This window comes from Podarcis raffonei, chromosome 13 (assembly GCF_027172205.1).
Source record: "Podarcis raffonei isolate rPodRaf1 chromosome 13, rPodRaf1.pri, whole genome shotgun sequence".
Classification (NCBI taxonomy): Eukaryota; Metazoa; Chordata; class Lepidosauria; order Squamata; family Lacertidae; genus Podarcis; species Podarcis raffonei.
The window spans coordinates 29,054,794-29,078,943 of record NC_070614.1 but is presented as its reverse complement, the minus strand read 5'-3'; the positions used below and the strand labels follow the sequence as shown (position 1 = coordinate 29,078,943).

General features: G+C 41.4%; 3 protein-coding genes across 3 annotated transcripts; 1 reads left to right on the top strand and 2 right to left on the bottom strand.

Moving 5' to 3' along the window:
* Positions 1–3,297: 3,297 nt before the first annotated feature.
* LOC128400321 (olfactory receptor 8G1-like) lies at positions 3,298–4,254 on the bottom strand. The gene has a single exon (XM_053362474.1). The coding sequence runs from the start codon at positions 4,252–4,254 to the stop codon at positions 3,298–3,300; it is 957 nt and encodes a 318-aa protein (XP_053218449.1).
* A 5,095-nt stretch (positions 4,255–9,349) lies between these two features.
* Positions 9,350–10,336, bottom strand: LOC128400320 (olfactory receptor 2AP1-like). The gene has a single exon (XM_053362472.1). It carries the CDS (start codon positions 10,334–10,336, stop codon positions 9,350–9,352), a length of 987 nt encoding a protein of 328 aa, XP_053218447.1.
* Positions 10,337–14,462: 4,126 nt separating this feature from the next.
* Positions 14,463–18,698, top strand: LOC128400319 (olfactory receptor 11A1-like). The gene is made up of 2 exons (XM_053362471.1): positions 14,463–15,439; positions 18,638–18,698. Exons 1-2 carry the CDS (start codon positions 14,466–14,468, stop codon positions 18,696–18,698), a joined length of 1,035 nt encoding a protein of 344 aa, XP_053218446.1. The 5' UTR covers positions 14,463–14,465.
* Positions 18,699–24,150: the final 5,452 nt, after the last annotated feature.

The window sequence follows — 24,150 nt, the reverse complement described above, 5'->3', positions numbered from 1 at the left end:
GGTTAGCGGAGTCTGTTACCTGAAGCGTCTGTAACCTGAAGCGTATGTAACCCGAGGTACCACTGTAATAGAGTAATTAAGCCATCCTCATCAAGGGTTTCATAAGCTGGGCCAACTCATTCCCTCCCCAAGTTTTCCCCAAAGGATTATCATGCTGAGATGGAAAGAAGATAAAGTCCCAACCAGAGACGAATGACTGAAGAAGATGATGAACTATGCCAAAATGATGAAAATGACTGGGAAAATTGGAAACCAGGGAGAAAGAAACTTTAATAAGGAATAGGAGAAATTTACAAATTATCTAAGAAAATACTGTAAACAACTAAAAACTTTGGCAGGATTTGAGTAACACTTGTAATGTACTATAAACTAAGATTTTAAGAAAAATGGGGAAAATATATGATGCAGTTGAAAAAGAATGGAAATGGAAACCATGGAAGGCTGGAGGGAAGTCCAAGGATTTAGGGGATCCTAAATGTTGATTATCATGTCCATTGTTTGAATTTAAATGTGTAGTGTAAAACAGAATAAAAAAGTATTTTAAAAACCCTCTAAAGATCATCATCCTTATGGAAACTTTGAACCTACCCTGAGTCCATTGATACCTCCCTCCTATATGTGTATGGCTGATTTGCTTACATTAGCAACAACACTCACCACCTGAGCACTGGACATAGAAGGAATGGCGTAGCACTCATCACAAGACTGTTTTTGAAGATGAATGCTTGCCACGAAGGCTGCTCCATTGCAGCAAATGGGGCACTGCCCCACCAACCTCACTCTTCCCTCAACCAGCTCCCAACTGCCTGCCTTCTTGCACCTAGTCCAGGGGAAGGTACTGCTTATGGCAGCTTTCTTCTGCTGATTATCAGTCTTGCCAGTTGTAGAACATAACATGGAGGCGGATGGGGACCAAAGCAGAATTGACTAGCTCTGCTCATCATTGGCTTTGGCTCCCCCTCCTGTTGGGATCTCTTCCCCATGAGTTCCAAAAGTCCTTGAACTCCGATAATCCCTTTTGTGTTCATGGATGAAGCAAAGTGAGTTCTGTGTGTAAAATTTAACCTACTGCAGAAAGTAAAAAAAAATGTATTGATTGCTTGGCCCACTTTTTCTACTGCCCTTCCCCAGACTGAAGTTTACTCAGAAAGAGAGTGGCCATCAAGCAGATAACGTTTTCCACCCCTGCCCTGACATAAAGAAAGCATGCAATTGCATTAGTTGTAATAAACTAAAACACATTTCTTAAGGACCTAGATTTTGACCAAAAAAAATTATCCAAAAAACAGCCCATTGGGGGCATATTTCATATTCAGGTAATTCCAACTGCACTGATGCCCTGATCCAGTATATGTGTGTGTGTGTGTGTGTATATATATATATATATATATATATATATATATATATATATATATATTTCCAAAAATTTTATTGATTTTCCAAAAATTTTAAACAGACAAACAAACATAGATCTTAACTGTACTTGATCCAATCTTAGTAACATTGTTAAGTGATTTCCTCAAATCCCCCTGGCTAAGTTTCAGTGTATATCATTGTAACAGTTTTCCAAAACCAATTTTCTCATAAAATTAACTTAATCACTTAACATCTTTCTTTCTTTTCATTTTAACTTTAAACATATTATTCTCTAACATCACATTTAAATCCTAAGCCTATCTGATATTTGCAAGTTTTTCCAACAAAATTAGCTTAGCGTATTTAAGTAAATAGTCTTTGAATTTCATCCATTCCTCCAGGTACACCTCCTCCTTCTGGTTGCGGACTCTTCCAGTCAGGTCGGCTAGCTCTGAAAAGTCCATCATCTTCATTGATCCACAGTTATAATCCAGATTCACACCCAGCATTACAGCACTTTTAAGGATCATGACACAGGACAGGTGTGATCCTACTTCCACCTCTTCCCCATCCCCGCTTCTGTGCCTAACAGTAAGTTGGGAGATGGGAAATTAAAGAGCATCTCAGATAATGTTTTTGGCATGTGGCCAAGGTGCGAAGAGAAAGTGGACCCCCTGAGCTGACAGACCCACCCTATCATCCGGTACAAAAACGGATCCCTAGAACTCAGTAGGCATAAGCTCACCACAATGCTTTGATTGGTGGAATTAGTACACCAAGAAAAAACTAAACAACTGTTCCATTTCCCATGTCTGACATGACTCCAGTGCTATTGGGAAGAGGAGAGAATTTCATTTATTGGTTTATATTCTTGTTAAAATATCAACAAAACATCAGATCACCATAACCTTTGCAAACACAGCACGCAAGTACAATTTTGAAAGGTCGACAAAGCACATAATATGGATAATTACAAGGAGCGTTTGTTTGTTTTTCCATTGTCCACTTGGGAACATTTTGAAGATTAGAATATATAAACCCATGCCTTTAAAAAGACAGAGAATATTACAGAGACTCATCAGCACTTCTTCTAAAACTTCCTTGGTGAAAAGCCAGTGTTGTAGAGTGGTTAGAGCAGACCTCCCTGACCTGGCTCCATGAAGAGGATTTGGACTGCAATTCCCATCAGCCCCAGCCAATACAGTGCTCCAATTGGAGTGGGTTTAGAGCATGAGGCTATGCTGAGGATACCTGGATTTAAATTCCCACTCAATCCTAAAGTTCAGTGGATAACTTTAAAATGGGAGACCTCACAGCACAAAGAAAAAACACTGCATGGGTGATTTATATACCTGATTGGGAACTGTTACACTTTTCCTAAGTGCCTGGAAGTCTGCCTCTTTTTTCTTCTTGTGATTAGTGACTTCCCATATCTAAGTGTGCCATTTACCCCAAGTCACACAGGAGCTCAAGAAACAGCAGAAATGGAAGGCCAGTTCTTGGAGGGAAATGATTAAGACAAATGTTATTGGCTTGTATCCATCAGTTCTATTCAGAGTAAACCCATGGAAAGCTATGAATATGACTAACTGAGGTCCAAGAATTTCAATGGTTCTGTTCTGAGTAGAACTGCATCTAACTGATTCAGCACATGAAGTAGACCAGAAAATATGGTGGTACACAGCCCGCCCAATCTTCCCTTCTTGGGGCTTCCAATTATGCCACCCCACCCTGGGCAAACCTGGAGACCATCACCATACCTCAATTCTATTCCTGAATTCATTCACGGGCAGAATTTATGTTTAATCCTGGATTTTTAAAAAACCACCTCTAATTATAATCCCCCTACCATTCACTGTGAGAGGAAAGATCGCAGTGGACACAGGGTTTTGCAGACATGGATGCTTGAACTACCTGATAAAGAAAATGGAAGAGTTCAAATCACTCATTGGAAAAAGAAATTGTCAGTTTCTTCCAAACTCGTCTTAGGGCTCTGTGAACTTCTTGGTTTCTCAAGCTGTAGATGAGAGGGTTGAGCAAAGGAGTCAAGACTGTATAGAAAATGGAGAAGACTTTATTGAGGTCTCTCAGGGTCGGGGTGTCCGGCAGCATGTAGACAATGATTAAATCACTATAAAATAGGCAGACAACAATTAAATGAGAGGAGCAGGTTGAAAAGGCCTTTTTCCTTCCAGTGGTGGATGGGATCTTTAAGATGGTGGTGATGATGCAAGCGTAAGACGTGAGAGTCAATAGAAACGGGATGACGACAAAAATGAAATTAAAGAAAAGGACGAGGAATTCAATCATGCTTGTGTCACTGCATGACTTTTTTTCCAATGGGAAATAATCACATAGGTAATGATCTATGACACGGGGTTCGCAGAAGGATAGTTGAACCATGAAAATCAGCACAATGCTATTAGCCATCAAACCATTTACCCATGCTCCTGCCATGAGCTGAAAACATAGTTTTCTATGCATAATAGTGGCATAGAGCAAAGGACTGCATATTGCCAGGTAGCGGTCATAGGACATTACTGCCAAGAGAAAAGTTTCTATCGCTACACAGCAGCCAAAGAAATAAAACTGGGCTATGCATCCACTAACAGAAATAGAACCGACACCAGTTAGTAAATCGGCCAACATTTTGGGCACGATGATTGAGCTATAGCAAGTCTCCAGGCAGGACAAATTCCCCAGGAAGAAGTACATGGGGGTGTGCAGGTGCTGATCTGCCCAAACCAGGAAAAAGATCAGCAAGTTCCCAGCTGTTGTCGCAATATAAACCATCAGGAAGAGCAAGAAAAGAAAAGGCTGCAGCTCAGGGAGATTCCCAAATCCCAAGAGGATGAATTCCGTGATGACTGTTTGGTTTCCTTCTTTTATATCCAACATTGTCTTTTTATCCAACAAATGTCACACCAACTTTAAAATCTAACCGGGAGGACATACGTTTTAGTGCAGGAGAAATATCAAGAACATTTTGTACATGAGCTCCAATTGTAACTGCACACTGTATTTTGAGTTAGGTTAGTCAATTTTGTTCCCCGCACTAGGAATGAAGCTATGGAATGTGAATGGTCTGAAGGTCACAACCTAGTTTAAATATGAAAGACCTGCAGTTGAAATCAGCAATTGAACGTGCAGGCATCCTGAGCTTGTCCCCTAGGCAAGGAGAAGGGCATTTATATCTACAACAAAATGTTGCAGTGTGGAATTCTCCTGTTCCGTGTTCTAACTTGCCATGCTATGCCTCGTTTCAGGATATTCAATTCCATTCCCATGGTTTCCCATTCACCATCACCGACAGGCAGTCAGCATTCTAAGGCCACTGAATGAGTCAGTTCAAATATAAGGAGAGAATATATTTGTTTACCCTTATTATCAGGGTAAAGCACATTCCAAGGTGGCATAGAATGAAGTCAGTGGCTTCAAAATAAATATAAGGATTATATTCTGTCTTACTCAGAGCAGACCCAGGGAAACTATGGACTTGGTTGTGCCCATTCCAATGGCTCTACTGAGGGAATGACTTAGTTGGATATATTCCAAAATTAGTGGGATTTCATTCCCATATAAATCATTGGGTCTTAGTTAAATCATGATTGCGTTTTTCATGGATTTCAAAGAGCAACTTAGTCTAGAATAGATACAATCCATTATGATGAAAAAAATAACATTAAAGAGCTGGATGTTCGTGATAAATCATCATTCATGCACTCTATATGATGATATGGTATATTTTGTCAAAAAATAAGCTCAAACTTTTTAATTGGGATAAAAAGGGAGGACAGCAACACAGTAAACTACATTAGCTTGAGAACATAGTCTTCACTTTTTTTTTTTACTGACACTCAATTTAAAAATCATTGAATTAATGAATTTGTTCACCTTAAAGTTAAAGAGGGCATTGAAAGATGGTACAATACTGCCAAGAATAGCAGTGTTCTAGAACTTACCTGTAGTAAGTCACTGTCACAATGTGTCCCAGGATTCATTAGCACCATTTCTCCAAATCCTTTATAAAGAAACTGACATATTCTCACCTATGGTGAATGAGTGTTCGTAATATAGCTTCTCATAAGCACTTAAAGGAAATGATCCTGGGAGAGTGGCTGCTAATTTGCTGGCTTTCTGAACTGCATGAATGATGCAACCAGCCTCCTAAACCCAAGAGAGATACCTAGGTTATTTACCATTCCATGGGATTTCTACATTGCCCAAAGCCTAGTACTTCTGAGGGCTGGGCTTAAAATGTCCAAGTAATTAATTCTGGTCATTCAAAATGTCTGATTTATACAGAGATTATAATGTATGAACTAGGGTGAATATTGCAAAAAGGATCCCTCAGAGATGGGTGTGTCCCCAGCTTAATATAGAGGCCCCAATTGGAGCACAGTGCTCCTTGAGTAGAAGCATCTCACACTGGAGTTTACACCACTAGACCTGCAATTAACCACTGCCATTTCCACTTGTACCTTCTGTCCCCCTTTCAGAAATGGGGGGAAATGTATTTTGGGGGAGAGTGTAGCAGCTGGCAGAGAATGCTAACTGCCACCAGTCAGTGGCAAGTGGCAAATGGAATATATTTTTCCAGTTAAACTGTGTAAATGGGCCACACAATAGCATTTCACCTCCATCCCTAAACAAGATTTGACTGGATATCCAAATACATTAAATGGTTTTAGTTAGAAATATTCATGAATGGGTAGTATGGGTAATATGTGCATGTGTTATGAATGCATCTCTACTGTTAACCCCTATACCTAATAAAAATGTTCACAAACAAGAGCATTAAAGAAGAATTGGTTTATGACATGAAATGAAAGACAGAGTATACAGATGTTGCTTCGGACAGCAAGGTTACAGGTGGACAGCGGGATATATACAGTGGTACCTCGGATTACAGACGCTTCAGATTACAGACGCTTCAGGTTACAGACTCCACTAACCCAGAAATAGTACCTCGGATTAAGAACTTTGCTTCAGGATGATAACTGAAATCGCACGGTGGCGGCATAGCGGCAGCGGGAGGCCCCATTAGCTGGTACCTCGGGTTAAGAACGGTTTCAGGATAAGAACGGACCTCCAGAAAGCATTAAGTTCTTAACCCGAGGTACCATTGTACCTTAGATTTAAAGGGTAAAAGAGATTCTCTAATTACCCAAGCTTGAACTGTGAACACAGCCATTTGCCATAGACTCATACTAATAAGAAAGAGAAAAGGAGTTAGTATACCTGATCTAGCAGTAAGTGGATCTTTGAGTCAGGGATAGAAGATGTGTGCCTTCTGTTTGAAAATTAAGATTTCCCCTTAAAATCTTATATCACCGTGACTACAGTGTGTCTCACTCATTCCTTGGTCCATGTTCTAGCAAAGCTACAGAGTTCAACCTTGAGATCAGAGAGTGAAAAGGGAGTTCTAGTGGAGCTCTGAGCTTCCCAACGATTGAAAATCTGGGGCATGAACACTGTTTTGAAGCCATGTAAATCTCTGGAAAGGAGGTGGAGCTTCCTGGTTGAGTTAATATTGTCGTATCGTCATTCCTTGGAATCATTGCTTCTTTCTTGCAAGTTCCTGTCTGTTTACCACTTTGTTTACTCTGGTTGAAGTTGAAGGGACATGGTCCTAGTTAGAAATGACTAAATGGTTATCTGTGTTTTTCTTGAATAATGAATTTATTAATATAAGATGATTTCATCATCTACGCGGAATCCAATTCCTTTTTACATGAAGTGATGATTAAACTTGGTTGGAAAGTAACACAGGATCAGGGTGCTGACCTTTAATTTAATGTTAAGAGGTCCAGATATTTGCTTGTACTTTCCAGGATACGTATAAAGCAAGGTCTGTTACCAGGGTCAAAGACAGCCCATTAAGGGGCATATTTCATATTCAGGTAATGCCAACTGCACTGATGTCCTGATCCGCAGTTATAATCCAGATTCACACCCAGCATTTCTGCACTATTAAGGATCATGACACAGGGCAGGTGTGATCCTACTTCCACCTCTTCCCCATCCCCGCTTCTGTGCCTAACAGTAAGTTAGGAGAGGGGAATTTAAAGAGGGTTTCAGATAATGTTTTTGGCATGTGGCCAAGGTGTGAAGAGAAAGTGGACCCCCCCCCCGAGCTGACAGACCCATCCTATCATCTGGTCCAAAAACAGGTTCAGTAGGCATAAGTTCACAACCCTGCTTCGATTAGTGGTATTAGTACTACAACACCACATCATACTCATTTCTGATTTGTATGAACTCAATTGTTAATTGTGGCAGCCCCTGCGCTTTAGAACTCCTTGTCTATTGAGATCAAGATGGTGCTTTCTGTGTTCTCCTTTCAGTACCTGCTAAAAACATTCGTATTTAGACAAGCCTACCCAGATGCTTAGAAAATTGAGGTCATTTGAATCTGTTTTAGTATTTTTATTTTTATGTGTTTAAGGTTGCAAATTTTTCTCGAGTTTATTGTTTGATCATTTTTGGAATCTGCTTTGAGGTTTTTGACAATCAAGTGGTGTATACATTTTATGAAATAAATAAACAAAATGAAATAATTGAGATACTTAATTGTGTGGGTCCCTGATATGCATCCATAATAGTTCCTTTCAGACATAGCACTGGAGTCAGGGTTGGTAAGGATATTCCTGAGGCCAAATGGCCCAGGAAGCGAGGAATTTATCCTTGCCCTGAAGACTGGGCCAACCAATGCTATTGGTCAGTTGGTCTCGTGCTCAGGGGAACGCCCTCTAATTCCTGCCATCATTGGCCAATTTGGTGGCAGGAGGACGATCTAGCCTGCAATACACCAGTTCACAGAGGAGGCCTGGGGCACACCTGCAAAGCTGCCCATCCAAGAAGAGGGAAACATACTTCCTGTTTCTCTCTCCACACATTCAGTGTATAGACGGAAAGGAAATGGTTTAAAAGGGGTACAGACACCATGGGATCTCCTTTAAATCAACGATACTTGAGATTATGAAAAGCCAATGCATGCAAGTGTTCTTCTTTTTCACACTATGTCACTGATTGTGTCAGGTGTGTATGTCATGCATAATATAATCAATGTATTAGAAGGCAGGGTCAAACAAAAAAGGGAATAACTACTTGTATGAAGGGGGAAGACTGAACTTGCTCCTCATATACAAATTCAAATAGTTGCAGATATTCCAGTCTAACTGGAATGGAGGGAAAGATGATTAAGAGCTAAATAATTATTACGTGTAAACAAGACATGATGCTCATATCAGAAATAAAGAATTCTGGAAATAAATTTGTTTGCACCTATGGAGGATAGCAGACAGAAGTGTCTCCCCAACAAGGGCAGAGCTGCAGTGCTAGATTCCTGGCAGCTGCTTACTGGGTGGGGTAGAGATGAGGTTGGCAGATGTTTATTCAGTGCAGGTGCATGGCATGGGCAGAGCAAACTCTCCGCCACTTCACCACATCCTCCTGTCCTTCTTTGTAGGTAGCAGCAACACCATTTTCAGGAAGCTAGCATTGTGGCTCCACCCCACCAGGGTGATTTTCTTCTGATAGCAAGAAAATGTGCTGGAAAAGGAATGATACTGTTTGCCTCATCAGCATATTCCATCTCAGGTTTGCAAAAAATAAAAATAAAGACACACACACCCTTCTTGATATGTGACTGTGGCTGGCATGAATATACCAGCACTTTAATTTGTTTCATACCCACATAGGCACAACCCTTCACACTTTGATTTTTTTGGGGCATAATTTCTATACACTTTCCTATTTATAAAATAATGGTTGCAACACAAAGACGGGACCAATAATCAGCTAAGAACTACTAATCACAAGTTGTATATACAGTCAAACCTACAACACTGGTAAAGCTATCTGCCATTACCAAGGAGGCAATCCAATGTGAATGCCTTTTGGGCATTACAACAGTATTAAGTAGGGTAATGTGTGTGTGATTTTTCCCAAAGGAAAAAATAACATCCTCAACAAGGAGCAAAATCAACTTCTAGATAAACAAGCATATTAATCGATGGCCCTGCATTCTTTCCCAAATGCAACATTTAGTAAATGTTTTTCTGAAGGCTTCCTTGACCTCTCTATTTCTCAGGCTGTATATCAGGGGATTGAAGAAAGGTGTCAGGACTGTATAGAAGAGAGAGAATACTTTGTTGAGGTCTCGCAGGGCATCTGTTTTGGGCAACATGTAGACAATCATGATTGTGCCATAGAAAATGGACACCACAGTGAGGTGTGAGGAACAGGTCGAGAAGGCTTTCTGCCTCCCACTGGTAGAGGGGATTCTCACAATGGTAGATATGATATAGACATAAGATGTCAGGGTCAACAAGAAGGGAGGCAAGGAACATATTGCAGCCAGGAAGGTGGTTAAAAGTTCAATCACGTGTGTGTCGCTACACGAGAGCTTTAATATTGGATTGAAATCGCAAAAGAAGTGGCTGATTTCACTGTGGCCACAGAACCTTAACTGGTGCATTAAATATATAGTCACGTTAATAGCCAATGAACCGCTGATCCAAGATGCAGCTATTAGCCGGAGGCAAACTCTGCCATTCATCAGTACTGTATAGAGCAGTGGTTTACAAATTGCCACATACCTATCGTAGGACATTGCTGCTAGGAGATAACATTCCGAGGCTGCCAAGAAGCCAAAGAAGTAATATTGGATCATGCATCCAGTTACAGAAATGGTTCTTGGACCTCCGTCAGAGAGATTGGCCAGCATCATGGGAAGGATGTTGGAGCTGTAGCAGGTCTCCAGGCAGGACAGGTTTCCCAGGAAGAAGTACATGGGGGTGTGAAGGTGGCGATCAGTCACAACAAGCACGACAATGAGAATATTCCCAAGCATGGTCACAATGTAGATCACTAAGAAGATCAGGAAGAGAGGAAACCAAAGATCTCCTAGATCTCCAAATCCCAGAAGAAGGAATTCAGTGAGGACTGTTTGATTTCTCAATTCTGCTTTTGCCATTGTATTAGCTTCACACCTGGAATGATTAGATAAACTCTACTTCAGATGGGTGGAAAGGATTAATATGCATTAGCTCTTTTCATTTGCACCCATAAGGTTTAGATGTTGGCAGTTATACAGCAGATATTAAACTAGAGAGGGGTAGAGAGAAGAGGATGGGAGGAGGTTTTCCAGGACAACTTTTCAAGTCGTAAGTGAACACAACTAGAGGGTTCAAACAAATATTTTCCTCTCCATCACTAGGATTTTTTAACAGGACCTAGGTTGAGCATGATGCACATTATCCTTATTAATATATTTGCTTTTTAATTCTTCATTAATAGTAGCAAATACTAGGGATGGACAAACCTCACAATTTCAGTTTCCCTTAGTTTTTCTTTTCTGTCTTATACTTGGTTCACATTTCCACACCATGAAAACATTCATACAATTTTATTTTGTGCACATTTCACCTAACATACACTTGCCTGCACACAAGACAACCAATCTAGAATGAGGCTGCCAGACTGAAGACTGGGAGTGGCCACCAGGACCATATAGCACCAGTCCTAAAGGATCTATATTATCTCACATTACATTTCCGAACACAATTCAAAATGTTGGTGCTAAGCTTTAAAGCCCTAAATGGCCCTTGGCCCTGTATACCTGAAAGAGCATCTCCACCCTCATTGTTCATCCCAGTCATTGAGTTCCAGGTCTGAGCGTCTTCTGGCAGTTCTTTCACTGTGAGAAGTGAAGTTACAGGAAACCTGGCAGAAGGCCTTCTTAGTAGTTGCACCCACCCTGTGGAACACCCTCCCATCAGATGTCAAAGAGATGAATAATTATCTGGCATCTGAAGGCAGCCTGTATAGGGAAGTTTTTTATGTTTGGTGTTTTAATTTGCTGGAAGCAACTCAGAGTGGCTGGGGCAACCCAGTCAAATGGGTGGCATTATTATTATTATTATTATTATTATTATTATTATTATTATTATTCTAAGGTCACAGGTTTAATCCCCATACGTGACAACTGCGTATTCCTGCATTGCAGGAATTATCCTCAGGGTCCCTTCCAACTCTACAATTCTGTTATTCTACTATTTTATTTATGACACCTACATTTGTCCTTATGTACAAATGGCTTTTAATGCCCATTGTGCCTTTAGAGTTTCAATCAAAGCACATGGCAACCTCTTGCCAGCCATGTCCAGATGCTTCTGTTTCTTTCTCTTTTTTTCCCCCTTCCTCCTATCTCATTCTCACACATCAGTGGAAAAGCCAGTAGTTTGCTTACCTTATTCCACATTATCACTGTTTTCATGTCTCAGTTGACTGTAGTGTGTTTGCTTTGATTAATAACATTTTAAAAAATGTATAGATTACAACATGCCCATAGTGCCGGAATTCAATTTACTTCTTCTGCTGTATCTCTGTTCTGAAAACAGCCTCTTCTCATTTTCCCCATCTTATTCCTGACCTCAATTCATTCTTGAAATTGAAAAAGGCATTTTTGTTTTCAGTGTTTCTTCTCTCCATATATATTCCATCAGAATGATTTTCCTTCTTGGTGCATTGCATCTCTCTCTTCCCACAGGGAAATCACAGTCTCCTTTGACATCATTTTAATAATAGGTGTTTTAAGGCTAGAAGCATCAAACTACTGGTACTTATGAACTTAAGCATATTGCAATTAAACTACTGACTTCAAAGCTTGCTCTTTTTTAAAGAATATCATATAGGAACATAGAAAGCTGCCTCATAATGAGTCAGCCCATTGGTCAATTCAGTATTGTTTGTACTGACAGAAGCTCCCAAGGGTTTAAGGCAGGGAGATGCCATGCAATGAATCTAGGACCTTCTCTACTCTAGGGAGATGCTCTGTCACTGAGCTATGGCCCTTCCCTTTTGAGTTTCACTGGAAGAAATCAACAGTAAGCAAACTGAGTAAACAATGGCTCAAAACAGAAAGAGGCAAATTAATATATTTTATCCTCTAGTGTAAGTGGGCATACAGGAATGTGCATACTGAAATTCATCCACACTTCGTACACATCAAAGCGTGGCTGTGGCAGCCTAAGCTGTTGAACCATGGGAGGGAAGAGAGTTGTGTAAATGAGCTAACCCTTGTAAAATTATTGAAATGTATAAAATTGAAAATAATAATTAATATTATAATAAAAAATACAGTGGTACCTTGGGTTACAAACTTAATTCGTTCCGGAGGTCTGTTCTTAACCTGAAACCATTCTTAAGCTGACGTGTGGTTTCGCTAATGGGGCCTCCCACTGCTGCCACACCGCCGGCGAGCAGTTTCTGTTCTCATCCTGGGGCAAAGTTCTCAACCCGAGGTACTACTTCTGGGTTAGCGGAGTTTGTAACCCGAAGTGTTTGTAACCCGAAGCATTTGTAACCCGAGGTACCACTGTAACAATTTTATGACAGAATAAAAAAGGTAAAGGACCCCTAACAGTTAATTGCAGAGGACTCTGGGGTTGCGGCACTCATCTCGTTTTACAGGCCGAGGGAGCCAGCATTTTTCCACAGACAGTTTTTCTGGGCCATGTGGCCAGCATGACTATGCCACTTCTGGCACAATGGAACACCAAAACCAGAGCAGCACACGGAAATGCCATTTACCTTCCCACCGGAGCGGTACCTATTTATCTACTTGCACTTTTTTTTGCCTGCTTTCGAACTGCTAGGTTGGCAGGAGCTGGAACCGAGCAACGGGAGCTCACCCCATTGTGGGGATTCAAACCACGAACCTTCTGATCGGCAAGCCCAAGAGCCTCAGTGGTTTAGACCACAGCACCACCTGTGTCCAAAACACAATACAAAACAGAATACCAAAACACAAGTACCCACAACTTACTGAGCAATAGTTCCTATCTCTGTGCGGTTCTGTGTCCTTGTTCATGCATCAGTGAAATGGGTACCTTCATTTGTACAAGGAATTAAATGGAATAGAAACCAATATGAGAACATGTTTTTCCCTGCTGCAGACTATAGGGACAAAACAATGTAGTATGATGGGGTAATTAAGCCGTCCTCATCAAGGGTTTCATAAGCTGGGCCAACTCATTTCCTCCCCAAGCTTTCCCCTAAAGTTTGTTATCCTTATGGAAACTTTGAACTTACCCTGAGCCCATTGATACCTCCCTCCTGAATGTGTGTGGCTGATTTGCTTACGTTAGCAACATTGGCCTGAGAATTGGCCATTGAAGGAATGGCATAGCACTCAACACAACACTGTTTTTGAAAATGAACACTTGCCACGAAGGCTGCTCCATTGCAGCAAATGGGGCACTGCCCCACCAACCTCATTCTTCCCTCAACCAGCCCCCAACTGCCTGCCTTCTTACACCTAGTCCAGGGAATGGCACTGCTTATGGCAGCTTTCTTCTCCTTATTATCAGTCTTGCCAGTAGTAGAACATAACAGGGAGGCAGATGGGGACCAGAGCAGAATTAATTGGCTTTGCTCATCATTGGCTTTGGCTCCACCTCCTGTTGAGATCTCTGCCTTCTTCCCCATGAGTTCCAAAAGTCATCAGCCACCAATGTTCATTTGAAAATGCTTTTTAGAACAACAGTGACAACAACAAAAATACTACTTCCTCTTTCACAGTTAAGGTAAATAGTGTCCAGGGGATAACCAGCCTTCGTCTGGAAAAGATATTTAAAAACATGGGGCAGAGCATTTAGAAATACAAACATTCAAAGCTGCTGGATTCAATATCTGCAACAAACCAAAAGAGGAAGTATTTACCACCTTCTTCTTGGAATACAAACCCATACGGTAAAGGAATAAGCCATTATCGCTAGTTGATATCATAGCAGTAGGTAAGAAACATTTCATTAACTGCCTCAGACAGGAGTGTGATGTAAGAAGATAATGAACACTGTTGGAAACAGGATGTTGGATGAGGTGGGTTTTTGGTCTGGCCCAGCAGGGTGTCCTGTGTGTGTTTATCCTCTTATAAATGTCATATTTATTTCTCTCGAAAGCGTTTTCACATCAATGTTTTCCAGTACTGTTACCATAAAGACCATCGACCCAGCCTTTCTTTTGCTGTTGTCGGTAAAATTGCATTTTTCTTTTCTTTTTTATCTTTTCATTCTCTATTTGTAGCTACCTGCATTGAAAGCATGTTTAATGTTTTGTTTGATTTATGGCAGATGCATTCCATGAGTAGCATCCGAGAGAAAAACCAAACGATCATAACGCATTTCGTCCTGCTGGGGTTTAGCGATCTCCAGGATCTGCAGATATTCATCTTCCTGATTTTTCTATCCATCTACCTTGCGACCATGGCTGGGAATATCCTCATTGTTGTTCTAGTCATTTCTGACCAGCACCTTCACACACCCATGTACTTCTTTGTGGGTAACCTATCCTGCTTAGAGACCTGCTACAGCTCAACCATTCTGCCAAGAATGCTAGCCAGCCTGCTGTCTGGGGACAGAACCATTTCTGCAAAAGGATGCATGCTACAGTTCTGGCTTTTTGGATTTCTAGCAGCAACGGAATGTTATCTCCTGGCAGTGATGTCTTATGATCGCTATCTTGCAGTTTGTAAACCGCTGCACTATACAGCCCTTATGGACAACCGTCTCTGTGTCCAGTTAGTGCTCGTATCTTTGCTAAGTGGCTTGTTAGTAGTCACCACAATTACACTAACAATGGCACAGTTCAGTTTTTGTGCTCCATACGAAATAGACCATTTCTTTTGTGATTTCATGCCATTGATACAACACCTCTGCAGCGGTGCCCATTTTCTTCTGTTGTCCAGTTTCATCACTACCTCTGTGTTTACCTTTCCACCATTTCTGCTGACCATTGCTTCGTACATTTACATCATCACTGCAATTCTGAGAATCCCATCTGCCACGGGGAGGAAGAAAGCCTTTTCCACCTGTTCCTCCCACCTCTCTGTAGTCACTATCTTTTACGGGGCATTAATAGTAGTGTACATGTTCCCAAATACAGACACGCTGAGCCGAATGAACAAAGTCTTCTCTCTCTTCTACACGGTCTTTACACCTCTGGCCAATCCTCTGATATACAGCTTGAGGAACAAGGAGGTGAGCAAGTCTCTGAAAAGAGCCATCGACAAATGTGTGCCAACACAAAAGCTCACAATAATTTCTCATTAAAGTAAATGGGTGTGTGAGACACAGGGCACTTACACACAGTGGTTTATTGTAGATGTTGTGCTTCTCATGCAAGCATTTTTTTCCCAGCATCCACATGATTTTATCCTCACCAAAATGCCATGCCCTATGCCCTCCATTTAATCTGTATTTACAGCTTCCATGTTTGTTTTTGTTTTGTTTTTTGTTACCTAATGGGCCTGAGTTTAAATGGGATTCTGATACATCAGGATTAAATTGGAAAATAATATTAGATGGCTTTTTAAAAAAAATTAAAATATTGGGTTACAAAAATACCTGCATTATCTCTTTTTCAGGTCATAGAGCCATTTTACTTACCAGTTGCATTCAATGTGAGACTTTAATGTTGCATACAGTGTGAGGTTGGGGGGGAGAGAATGGGGAGAGAGTGAGAGAGGCTGCAGTGGTAAAGCTTGCGTTCTTTTACTCAGGTTTTTTGTGTCAGCGTCACTTGAGTAGATTTTCTTTCTATTCACTTATTATTTTTTCCTTGTCAGTGACAGAAGTTGAGGGGCAGGCAGGGCATAGTTGGTTGTCGTTAGTTGACTGCAGTTAGATTTGTTTGCATGGGGGGGCACGCGAGCAATGTGTAAATGTGTTTGTGTGTTTCTAACCCAGTGGATAGATTGCTGCATTCAACCATTTTTTATTTGGAGTAGTTCCATTGAAATTGATGAACCTGAGTTAGTCATGGTGATTAATTTCAATGGGTCTACTCAGAATAAAAAATAGATGAGTGCAATCCAATGCTTTTTGAACCTCTCATTATTCTGTCTGCAAAAGAGGTCCTTGAAACTTTCATGTCTGCATAATGACAAAAGGAAACTTCTCATTTCCACTGTGGATTATACTTCCCCTCTGGTCTTTTGCTGTGTGAAGGAAGCCCAAGGAGATTTGTTTCTCTCACCATGTAACTTAAATTAAGCAGAGTAAATAATAAATCCATGGGGAGTTTTGCATCCTTAACTACAACCTTTGAGAACTACTTGCTCAACATGATGTCTTATAACTGCCAGGAGACACTATACTGCAGCCTTCACCAATGGCTGGGGCTAATGAGAACTGTAGACCAAAACACCTGGCAGGAACCACACTGAAGAAGGCTACTTTCCAGCTAATGAAAAGTAGATCTCCCCTGTTCTGTTCATTCCTTGGGGCAGATTTGGACAATCCTTCACACACACTCCAATCTGTTCAGGAAGAGATTGCTCAAAGCTCTTCCTCTTCCACCCAGCACCACTTCTGCTTCTATGTGTGGGTAGAAATTGTCTGACAACATATGTTTTAACTGTGCAATCCTAGATTTCCAGTATGCATTTGAATCCATCCCACAAAATGCACATGGTTTGGAGGTCAGCCAGGTCTTTTCAGGAGAGGAAGAAAAACCATATATAGTGGTACCTCGGTTTTCGAACGTAACCCATTCCAGAAGACCGTTCTACTTTTGAAACATTTGAAAACCAAGGCGCAGAAAATTGAGAAAAATACAGTGGTACACTCAGCAGAAACCTTTTGATTTCCGAGGCCCATTCGAAAACAGAATTTACTTCCAGTTTTTCGGCGTTCGGGTTCCGAAACATTCAGCAATGGAGACGTCTGAAAACCGAGGTACCACTGTATTCAAATTTCAGCACAACCTTTTTTGGGGCACAATGAACTGCAACACCATCCTGCTCAGGGCCTGTTAAAATGAATGGGAATTTGTGAGAGTATGGCACAGTTCCAGTTCAATTTGATGAGGTTTGTTTCAAGAGAAACTTGTGGTAGCTTGAAAGAAATAGGATACACATTTATCAGGTATTAATCTAATCTACAGTTATTCAAGGGATTTCTGACATTTAGTAATTTAAAAGAGATCCAGGATGAGGACTAGTGAAATGGCTGGAGGGCTAGCCTTGGATTGGACAGATCTGAGTTCAAATCTGTGCTCAGCTCTAAAGATTACTTTGGTTTATCATTCTTTCTCAGCCTGATCCACTCTACAGTGTAGCTGTGAGGATACATTTGTGTGTTTGGGTGGGTGCCTTGACTCCTCTAAATTACTGGGTCTAGTGGGTGTTGGTGTTTAATCACTGCTTGGAGTATTGAGATTGGCTGCCACACACTGAATTTAGCAGTGTCAAAATACAGGCCAAACCAGTTTTTCCATTCTCAGAAAATCATCATGGAGAACAAAAGGAAGGTAATGGGAGACTAACCAAGCAGATACTCTGTGTCAGACAGTAGATGGGTGTGAGAGATAGCAGAGACAAAGCAGAGTTGGCTAGCATGGGGGCTAGAGAGAGAAAGTGTCAATCAGTTAAAGCCAGCAAGCTGAGCAGAGGCACAGAGAGCCATGGTTGATTTCTTTTTTGATCCAAGGCTAAATTAATGGGAGAAACAGGACCCTATCAGAGTGCAATGCCTTGAACCCCTCCATCATAGGCTCAGATTGCATATGTGTGTAAATAAGCCAAACATAATAAATACACCCAGTAGTGATGTATGGAAGTGAGAGCTAGACCATAAAGAAGGCTGATCGCCAAAGAATTGGTGCTTTTGTAATTATGGTGCTGGAGGAGACTCTTGAGAGTCCCATGGACTGCAAGAAGATCAAACCTCTCCATTCTTAAGGAAATCAGCCCTGAGTGCTCACTGGAAGGACAGATCCTGAAGCTGAGGCTCCAATACTTTGGGCCCCTCATGAGAAGAGAAGACTCCCTGGAAAAGACCCTGATGTTGGGAAAGATTGAGGGCACAAGAAGAAGGGGACGACAGAGGATGAGATGGTTGGACAGCGTTCTTGAAGTTTACCAGCATGAGTTTGACCAAACTGCGGGAGGCAGTGGAAGACAGGAGTGCCTGGCGTGCTCTGGTCCATGGGGTCATGAAGAGTCGGACACGACTAAACGACTAAACAACAACAATAAATACACTACCGTCTCCGCTATGCTTCATTTCCAAAGGAAACACAAACCCTGACTAAGTGTCTGGACCCCTGGAATTTTGCACTGCTCTGAGATTGGGGTGGCATGTAACGCACACACACAATCACCTTGAGCTGCATGGATGAACAATGAGATAGAGATGAGATAGACTGATGGTTAGAATCCAATGGTCATCAGCAGCTTGCAAATCACTACAAAACCACGTGAGAGAAACTGAAGACACTTTGCCAAGATGCCAAAAGATGTTTTGTGCACTGCATTTTTTGGTACTTCATTTTAGGTATATAAAAGTAATTATATTGTTGTAACACTGATAACGGGACGCAGGTGGCACTGTGGGCTAAACCACAGAGCCTAGGACATGCCAATCAGAAGGTCGGCAGTTCGAATCCCTGTGACGGGGTGAGCTCCTGTTGCTCCGTCCCAGCTCCTGCCAACCTAGCAGTTCGAAAGCACAAAGTGCAAGTAGATAAATAGGTACCGCTCCGGCGGGAAGGTAAACGGCGTTTCCGTGTGCTGCTCTGGTTCGCCAGAAGCGGCTTAGTCATTCTGGCCACATGACCCGGAAGCTGTCTGCAGACAAACGCCAACTCCCTCGGCCAATAAAGCGAGATGAGCGCCGCAACCCCAGAGTCGGTCACGACTGGACCTAATGGTCAGGGGTCCCTTTACCTTTACCTTTAACACTGATAACACATCTGACAAGTGGGGCTTAAATCTTGCTCAGTTTGCTGGAAAGAGATGCATAGAGCCATAGCAAGCAGATCCCTGTTTGCCGGGCTAGGTGAAGGAAAGCAGGGACTTCTCCATTCCCCTGATAAGAATCTGGTCCTTTGAACCAAAAATATTTGCCACCGCAGCTCTAAGGGATACAAATCCATGTCTTCTGATGGAGACTTTCACCTTGAAAACCACTCATCAAAGTTTTATTCTCATTGGAGCTTTGAACAGAACCTTGGCTGCATGAATAAAATGGACCCAGGATGGTTCAGATACTAAATCATAGATATAAGACCAGTGATGATGTTTCGTTTTTATCCCACCTTTATCATGCTATAGCACAAGAATGACCATCAAATAGTGCAGCAACAAACACTGTTGTTGTTGGCCTCCATCTATCTCAGGAGACAATGGAGGAGTGTGGCTTTGTGGGTGAAGCCAAACTGTTGGAGAATTACAGTGTCTGATGTGGTTGTAGAGACTGATACAGGAGAGACATGTTTTATTGCAGCTGGGGCAGATGAAGGAGTCTGGTTGTGCTACTGCATTGCGGAAGAACTAATAAAACAATCCAGTATAGACCCACTACTAATGCACTATTATTATTAAATCAACAACATTTGCAGAATACACCAGTCTGGTGAGGCCCAAAGATTACTTGTAAGTTGCAGCCTACATCATCAATATGACCCTCATTCTATGTTTTGTTGAGGTGCACAGAATCACCACCCACTAGCACACAAAGGTGGGGGGTGGAGGGAGCGTTCCACCCCAGGTGCCATTCCTGGGGGGTGCCATCGCAGCAGGGCCCCCCCCAGGATGCCAGCCGCTCGCCGTGCACCCTGGGATGCATGACGCATGCCCCCTGCCCTGCGACTCGCAATGTGTGCCCCCCACAATGCACTCCAGTGACGCCCCTGCCTGTTCGCTGCTCCGGGGGCCGGAGCATGTCGCTCTGCCACGGTCACCAGCACCACCACAAACTGTTCTGCTAATTTGAAAGTTCCATACTGATAGCCATCAAAAGGGCTTGAGAAGAATCAGAAGGATGAGGCAGGATCTTGGATTGTCATTTCTTGATCCTTTCCATGATCTTCATCTCTGCTGTATTCTTTGGGCAGGATGTTTCCATGCTTTCCATTATCTAACCTTTTCAGCCCCCTGGAAGCTACAAGGCAATTAGGATCTGCAGGGAAAGAAGAAGCAAAATGTTAGGCGCATGATTGATTGATTTGTTTGGGCTCTTTGTTATTCATTGGTGTGCTGAAAGTTTGAGAGAATGCTTAGACAGAGGAGGAAATTTTTCACCAGAAGACCAAAGTGTCTGAATGAATTCCTGGAGGACAGAGCAGAACTGACTGTACTATGAGGCAACAGGAGGCAGCCACATTGAATGGCAGAAACTGGGCATCAGAAAACAGATTTTGTTGTTGTTGTTGTTATACATATTTTTCACCTTCGGTCTCTTAAATTTACTATAACCTACCAAGACAATTTCTGTGGTGAAAGACTGTGCTACATGATAGATACACACACTTGCCAACTAAGAATAATGCTCCATGCATCTGATAGAGTCAAATTTATGGAAACTCATGCCATAATTAATTTGTCATTCCTTAAAATGTCTCAGGACTCTTAGCTGTTTCTGTTTTTGCTGTAGCAGGCTACTGCTCTTATACTGTAACTACATTTTTATCCAATACCCCATTATTATTACTTTTTATTCCAAATGGTTTAAATTATAAATACAGCTCAAAAGTATTTTCCAAATGTTGGTATCCAGTTTCCTTGTCATATTCTGAAATAAGCACTGTATAATTATTGAAGTCTCATCTCCAAAATATATCATTTCATAGATTTCTGTACTTTTCTGAACTTTGCTGTCTGATTCTGTTTTGAGATGTGCACAGCTTGGGAATTAGATACCGGGACCAGTCACAGCTCACAGCTGAAAGCAATCTGGATCCAATAGCTGGAAAATTGGAAGCACGCTGGGCTTCTCAATTAATTTCTTGCATAAGAAAAACTCTGCTGAGTCAAATCAAAAGCCTATCAAATCAAGTTTCCCAAAGCAGCCAGCCAGATGCTTTCATGTTCTTACCTGCAGGGTCACAGTAAGCCCTTTCCTGAGTCACATCAGATTTAGACTTCCCAACAACTACTAAAAATGAAAGAAAGAGAATAATAATAATAAATAAGAGATATTCAAAGGGAAAGAGCTGTAATTTCTGCCTTATCATCTTAATGTACAAGATGTATTGAAACAGTTGAAAATAACTTTATTTATTTTTTCTGCTTCCGGTTATGATGGCGACAGGCCAGACAGCCAGCTCCAGAGCTCCACAGATTTAATTGATTTTCACTCGTTTTAAACCAAGCATTTTATTAACTATCAACTGTTCTTTTAACCTGGAAGCTGGGGAGCAGAAAAATGTGGAGCTGTGAGATAAGAAATAATTAACAAACTTGGAGTTTATCTGTTCTGTCAGCATGCCATTCATCAAGTGGAAGCAAGGAAGGTGGCTGAATTTGACACTGTAACTATTAAGATTTTAACTTAGCCTTTTGAACCTAAAATGTTATCCAGAGGCAAGAAAAGAATCCAAATCAGTACCAGTAAAGATACTGGGGCTCATAAATCCAGTAATTTTCTATAAAATATTTTAACCTGCTTTTCATTCCAAGATCTCAGGGTGAGGAACAATAAAACCTGATCGCTGGCTGGGAGCAGCAGCATGTCCCTTAAATTACCATGAACTCATAATAGAAGGGAAACAAATAAGCATTAGTTTGGGGTGTCCTTCAGATGTTGTTGGGTTCCAAATCTTATCTTCTCCAGCCAATATTGCCAATGCTCAGGGATGATGTGAGTTGTATCCCAACAACTTCTGGGGGGGGTGTCATAGGTTGCTTAGACACCCTAATACACATATCACTGTAGGTCAGTACATAATGCTATTTTTGTGCCTCTGCCTTCTTTCTAGGCTTATGCCATATCTTGCAGGTCTTAATTAGACCAGCGGTTACCATCTGCTGCTTGTTGCTTTGCTTTACTTCCACTTTGGTAGTGCAGAAGGTTCTGAACCATAAAGCTGGCTATTATGGACAGGCTTACTAGTATCAGCACAGTAGCACCATTTTCCGTCTTTGTCATAGCTGCTTGTTGTTGCACACCAGAACCTCCTGGGCATGACTTCTTCATCTGTGCAAGTATAGAACGTCCTCCCCCTGTAAACAAAGGGGAACACGCAGGGCTTTCCGTGAGAGTTGCCGCCATGCTCTGTTTGGAGACAAGAAATATATGAGGCAAATGTTATGACACCAGTTTAATGGAGAGTCTATGTGCTTCACAACACACCGGGACAAACAGATTTCAGCATATTTAGGACTGCAGTGAATTATGACTACAAAGTTTCATTGGTGTTTTGGCATAATAAGCGGCAGAGTGATATGGATCATAGTTGCACCCAATATTCATAGATGGCTAAGCTGGGAGGACCATTAGACATAATATTCTCCAAGAGAGGGCTGATGTTCTCCAAATTCTCCAAAGGTTCAGGCAGAAGCTGAAAAATAATTTATTCAAAAATTGATCAGACTTTTTTTTCTGAGAAATTTCAACTCAGATCTAGGTAATCTTTCATGTATCTTCTGCTAACTCCTTGGATATGTTAACTGCAATTCCTAAAAGATATACTGTATTTTTTGCACCATAACACTCACTTTTTTCCTCCTAGAAAGTAAGGGGAAATGTCTGTGCGTGTTATGGAGAGAATGCCTGCGGGTGGCCGGGGGATCTGCTGCAGTCGTGAGCAGAGGATCCATGGTTCCCCTTCCTTTCCTCCTCCGTGGTTACAAAGCATGGATCCACATGGATCTTCAGGATTTTTGCATTGGGCTACTCCAAACTCACTGTCAGATCACATGTCTGTGGCCACAGCATGAACCACAAAAATCATATATCCACTATTTCGTTTAGAATATTTTTTTCTTGTTTTCCTCCTCTAAAAACTACGTGCGTGTTATGGTCTGGTGCGTGTTATAGAGCGAAAAATACTTGTAAACAAGTCATAGGAACTGATGGTAATCTTATTACTTCTGCCAGAGATAAATTAGCATACAAATGAAAGAATATGGAAGATATGCAGATAGATATCTGCTTAAAATGCCTGTTGGGTACATGTTACAAAGGAGCTCAAAACACTGCGGCCTGGTCCCCACAAAAAGCAGACAGTAAGCCTGTTTCTTGGCTGTACCACTTCAGAGTAATTCAGCCGAAATTACATCATACTAAAATTAACCAAAGTCATTCAGCAAATTGCAGAAACCAGACTTGCGTAGAAAGTTCCATTCTTGGGCAAGCTGTCTGAACTTGCATTGGATTCTCAAACCAAAGTGTTTCTGGATGATACAAATCTAGATATAATTAATTGAGTCCCTCTCTCTAATGGCTGTCTGCAACACTGCAAACACCACTTGTTTTCCAAAAATATTTTGGATAGGTCACACCACCAGCCTAATCTGACTGTTAATTGTCTTGATGCTGCTCTTATCCTATTAATGGAATTAGCTTTTGTTTAATATATTTTTATCACATTGTTTCACATTGTTTTGAAATATATAATTTAAAATTACTGTGATGGTGGTGATTACTACAACCACTACTACAACAACTGAATTGTGGTGCTTGGCAGCACAGAAATACATTTGCGACATACAGGAACTCATCTGCTCATCCTGTAGGGTTTGAGGTTGTTTTGTTTCGTCTCTTGTGGGTGAAACAAGAGGAGAGGAGCTTCAAAACTAAGAAGAGGAGAGCAGTTCTATGCACACTTCGCAGATCACTTTGCTCTGCACTAGAGAGCCTACTGCAGATAAACTTTCATCAGGACTTCCTTTCCATATGGTATAGAAACCAGGCCTTTAGGGTAGTGATACCTATCCTTTGGAACTCTTCTCTTGTTAAATATTGGGCTGTTGTCATGTCTATTGTCTTTCTGCTGCCTATTGAA

What these genes read in the sequence shown, in the direction of transcription:
- LOC128400321 (XM_053362474.1), bottom strand. Translation starts at nt 4,254, where the DNA reads ATGTTGGATATAAAAGAAGGAAACCAAACAGTCATCACGGAATTCATC.
- LOC128400320 (XM_053362472.1), bottom strand. Translation starts at nt 10,336, where the DNA reads ATGGCAAAAGCAGAATTGAGAAATCAAACAGTCCTCACTGAATTCCTT.
- LOC128400319 (XM_053362471.1), top strand. Translation starts at nt 14,466, where the DNA reads ATGTTTAATGTTTTGTTTGATTTATGGCAGATGCATTCCATGAGTAGC. An exon ending in AGAGCCATCGACAAATGTGT is followed by an intron (nt 15,440 to 18,637) that starts GCCAACACAAAA and finishes GAGAAACTGAAG; the next exon opens with ACACTTTGCCAAGATGCCAA.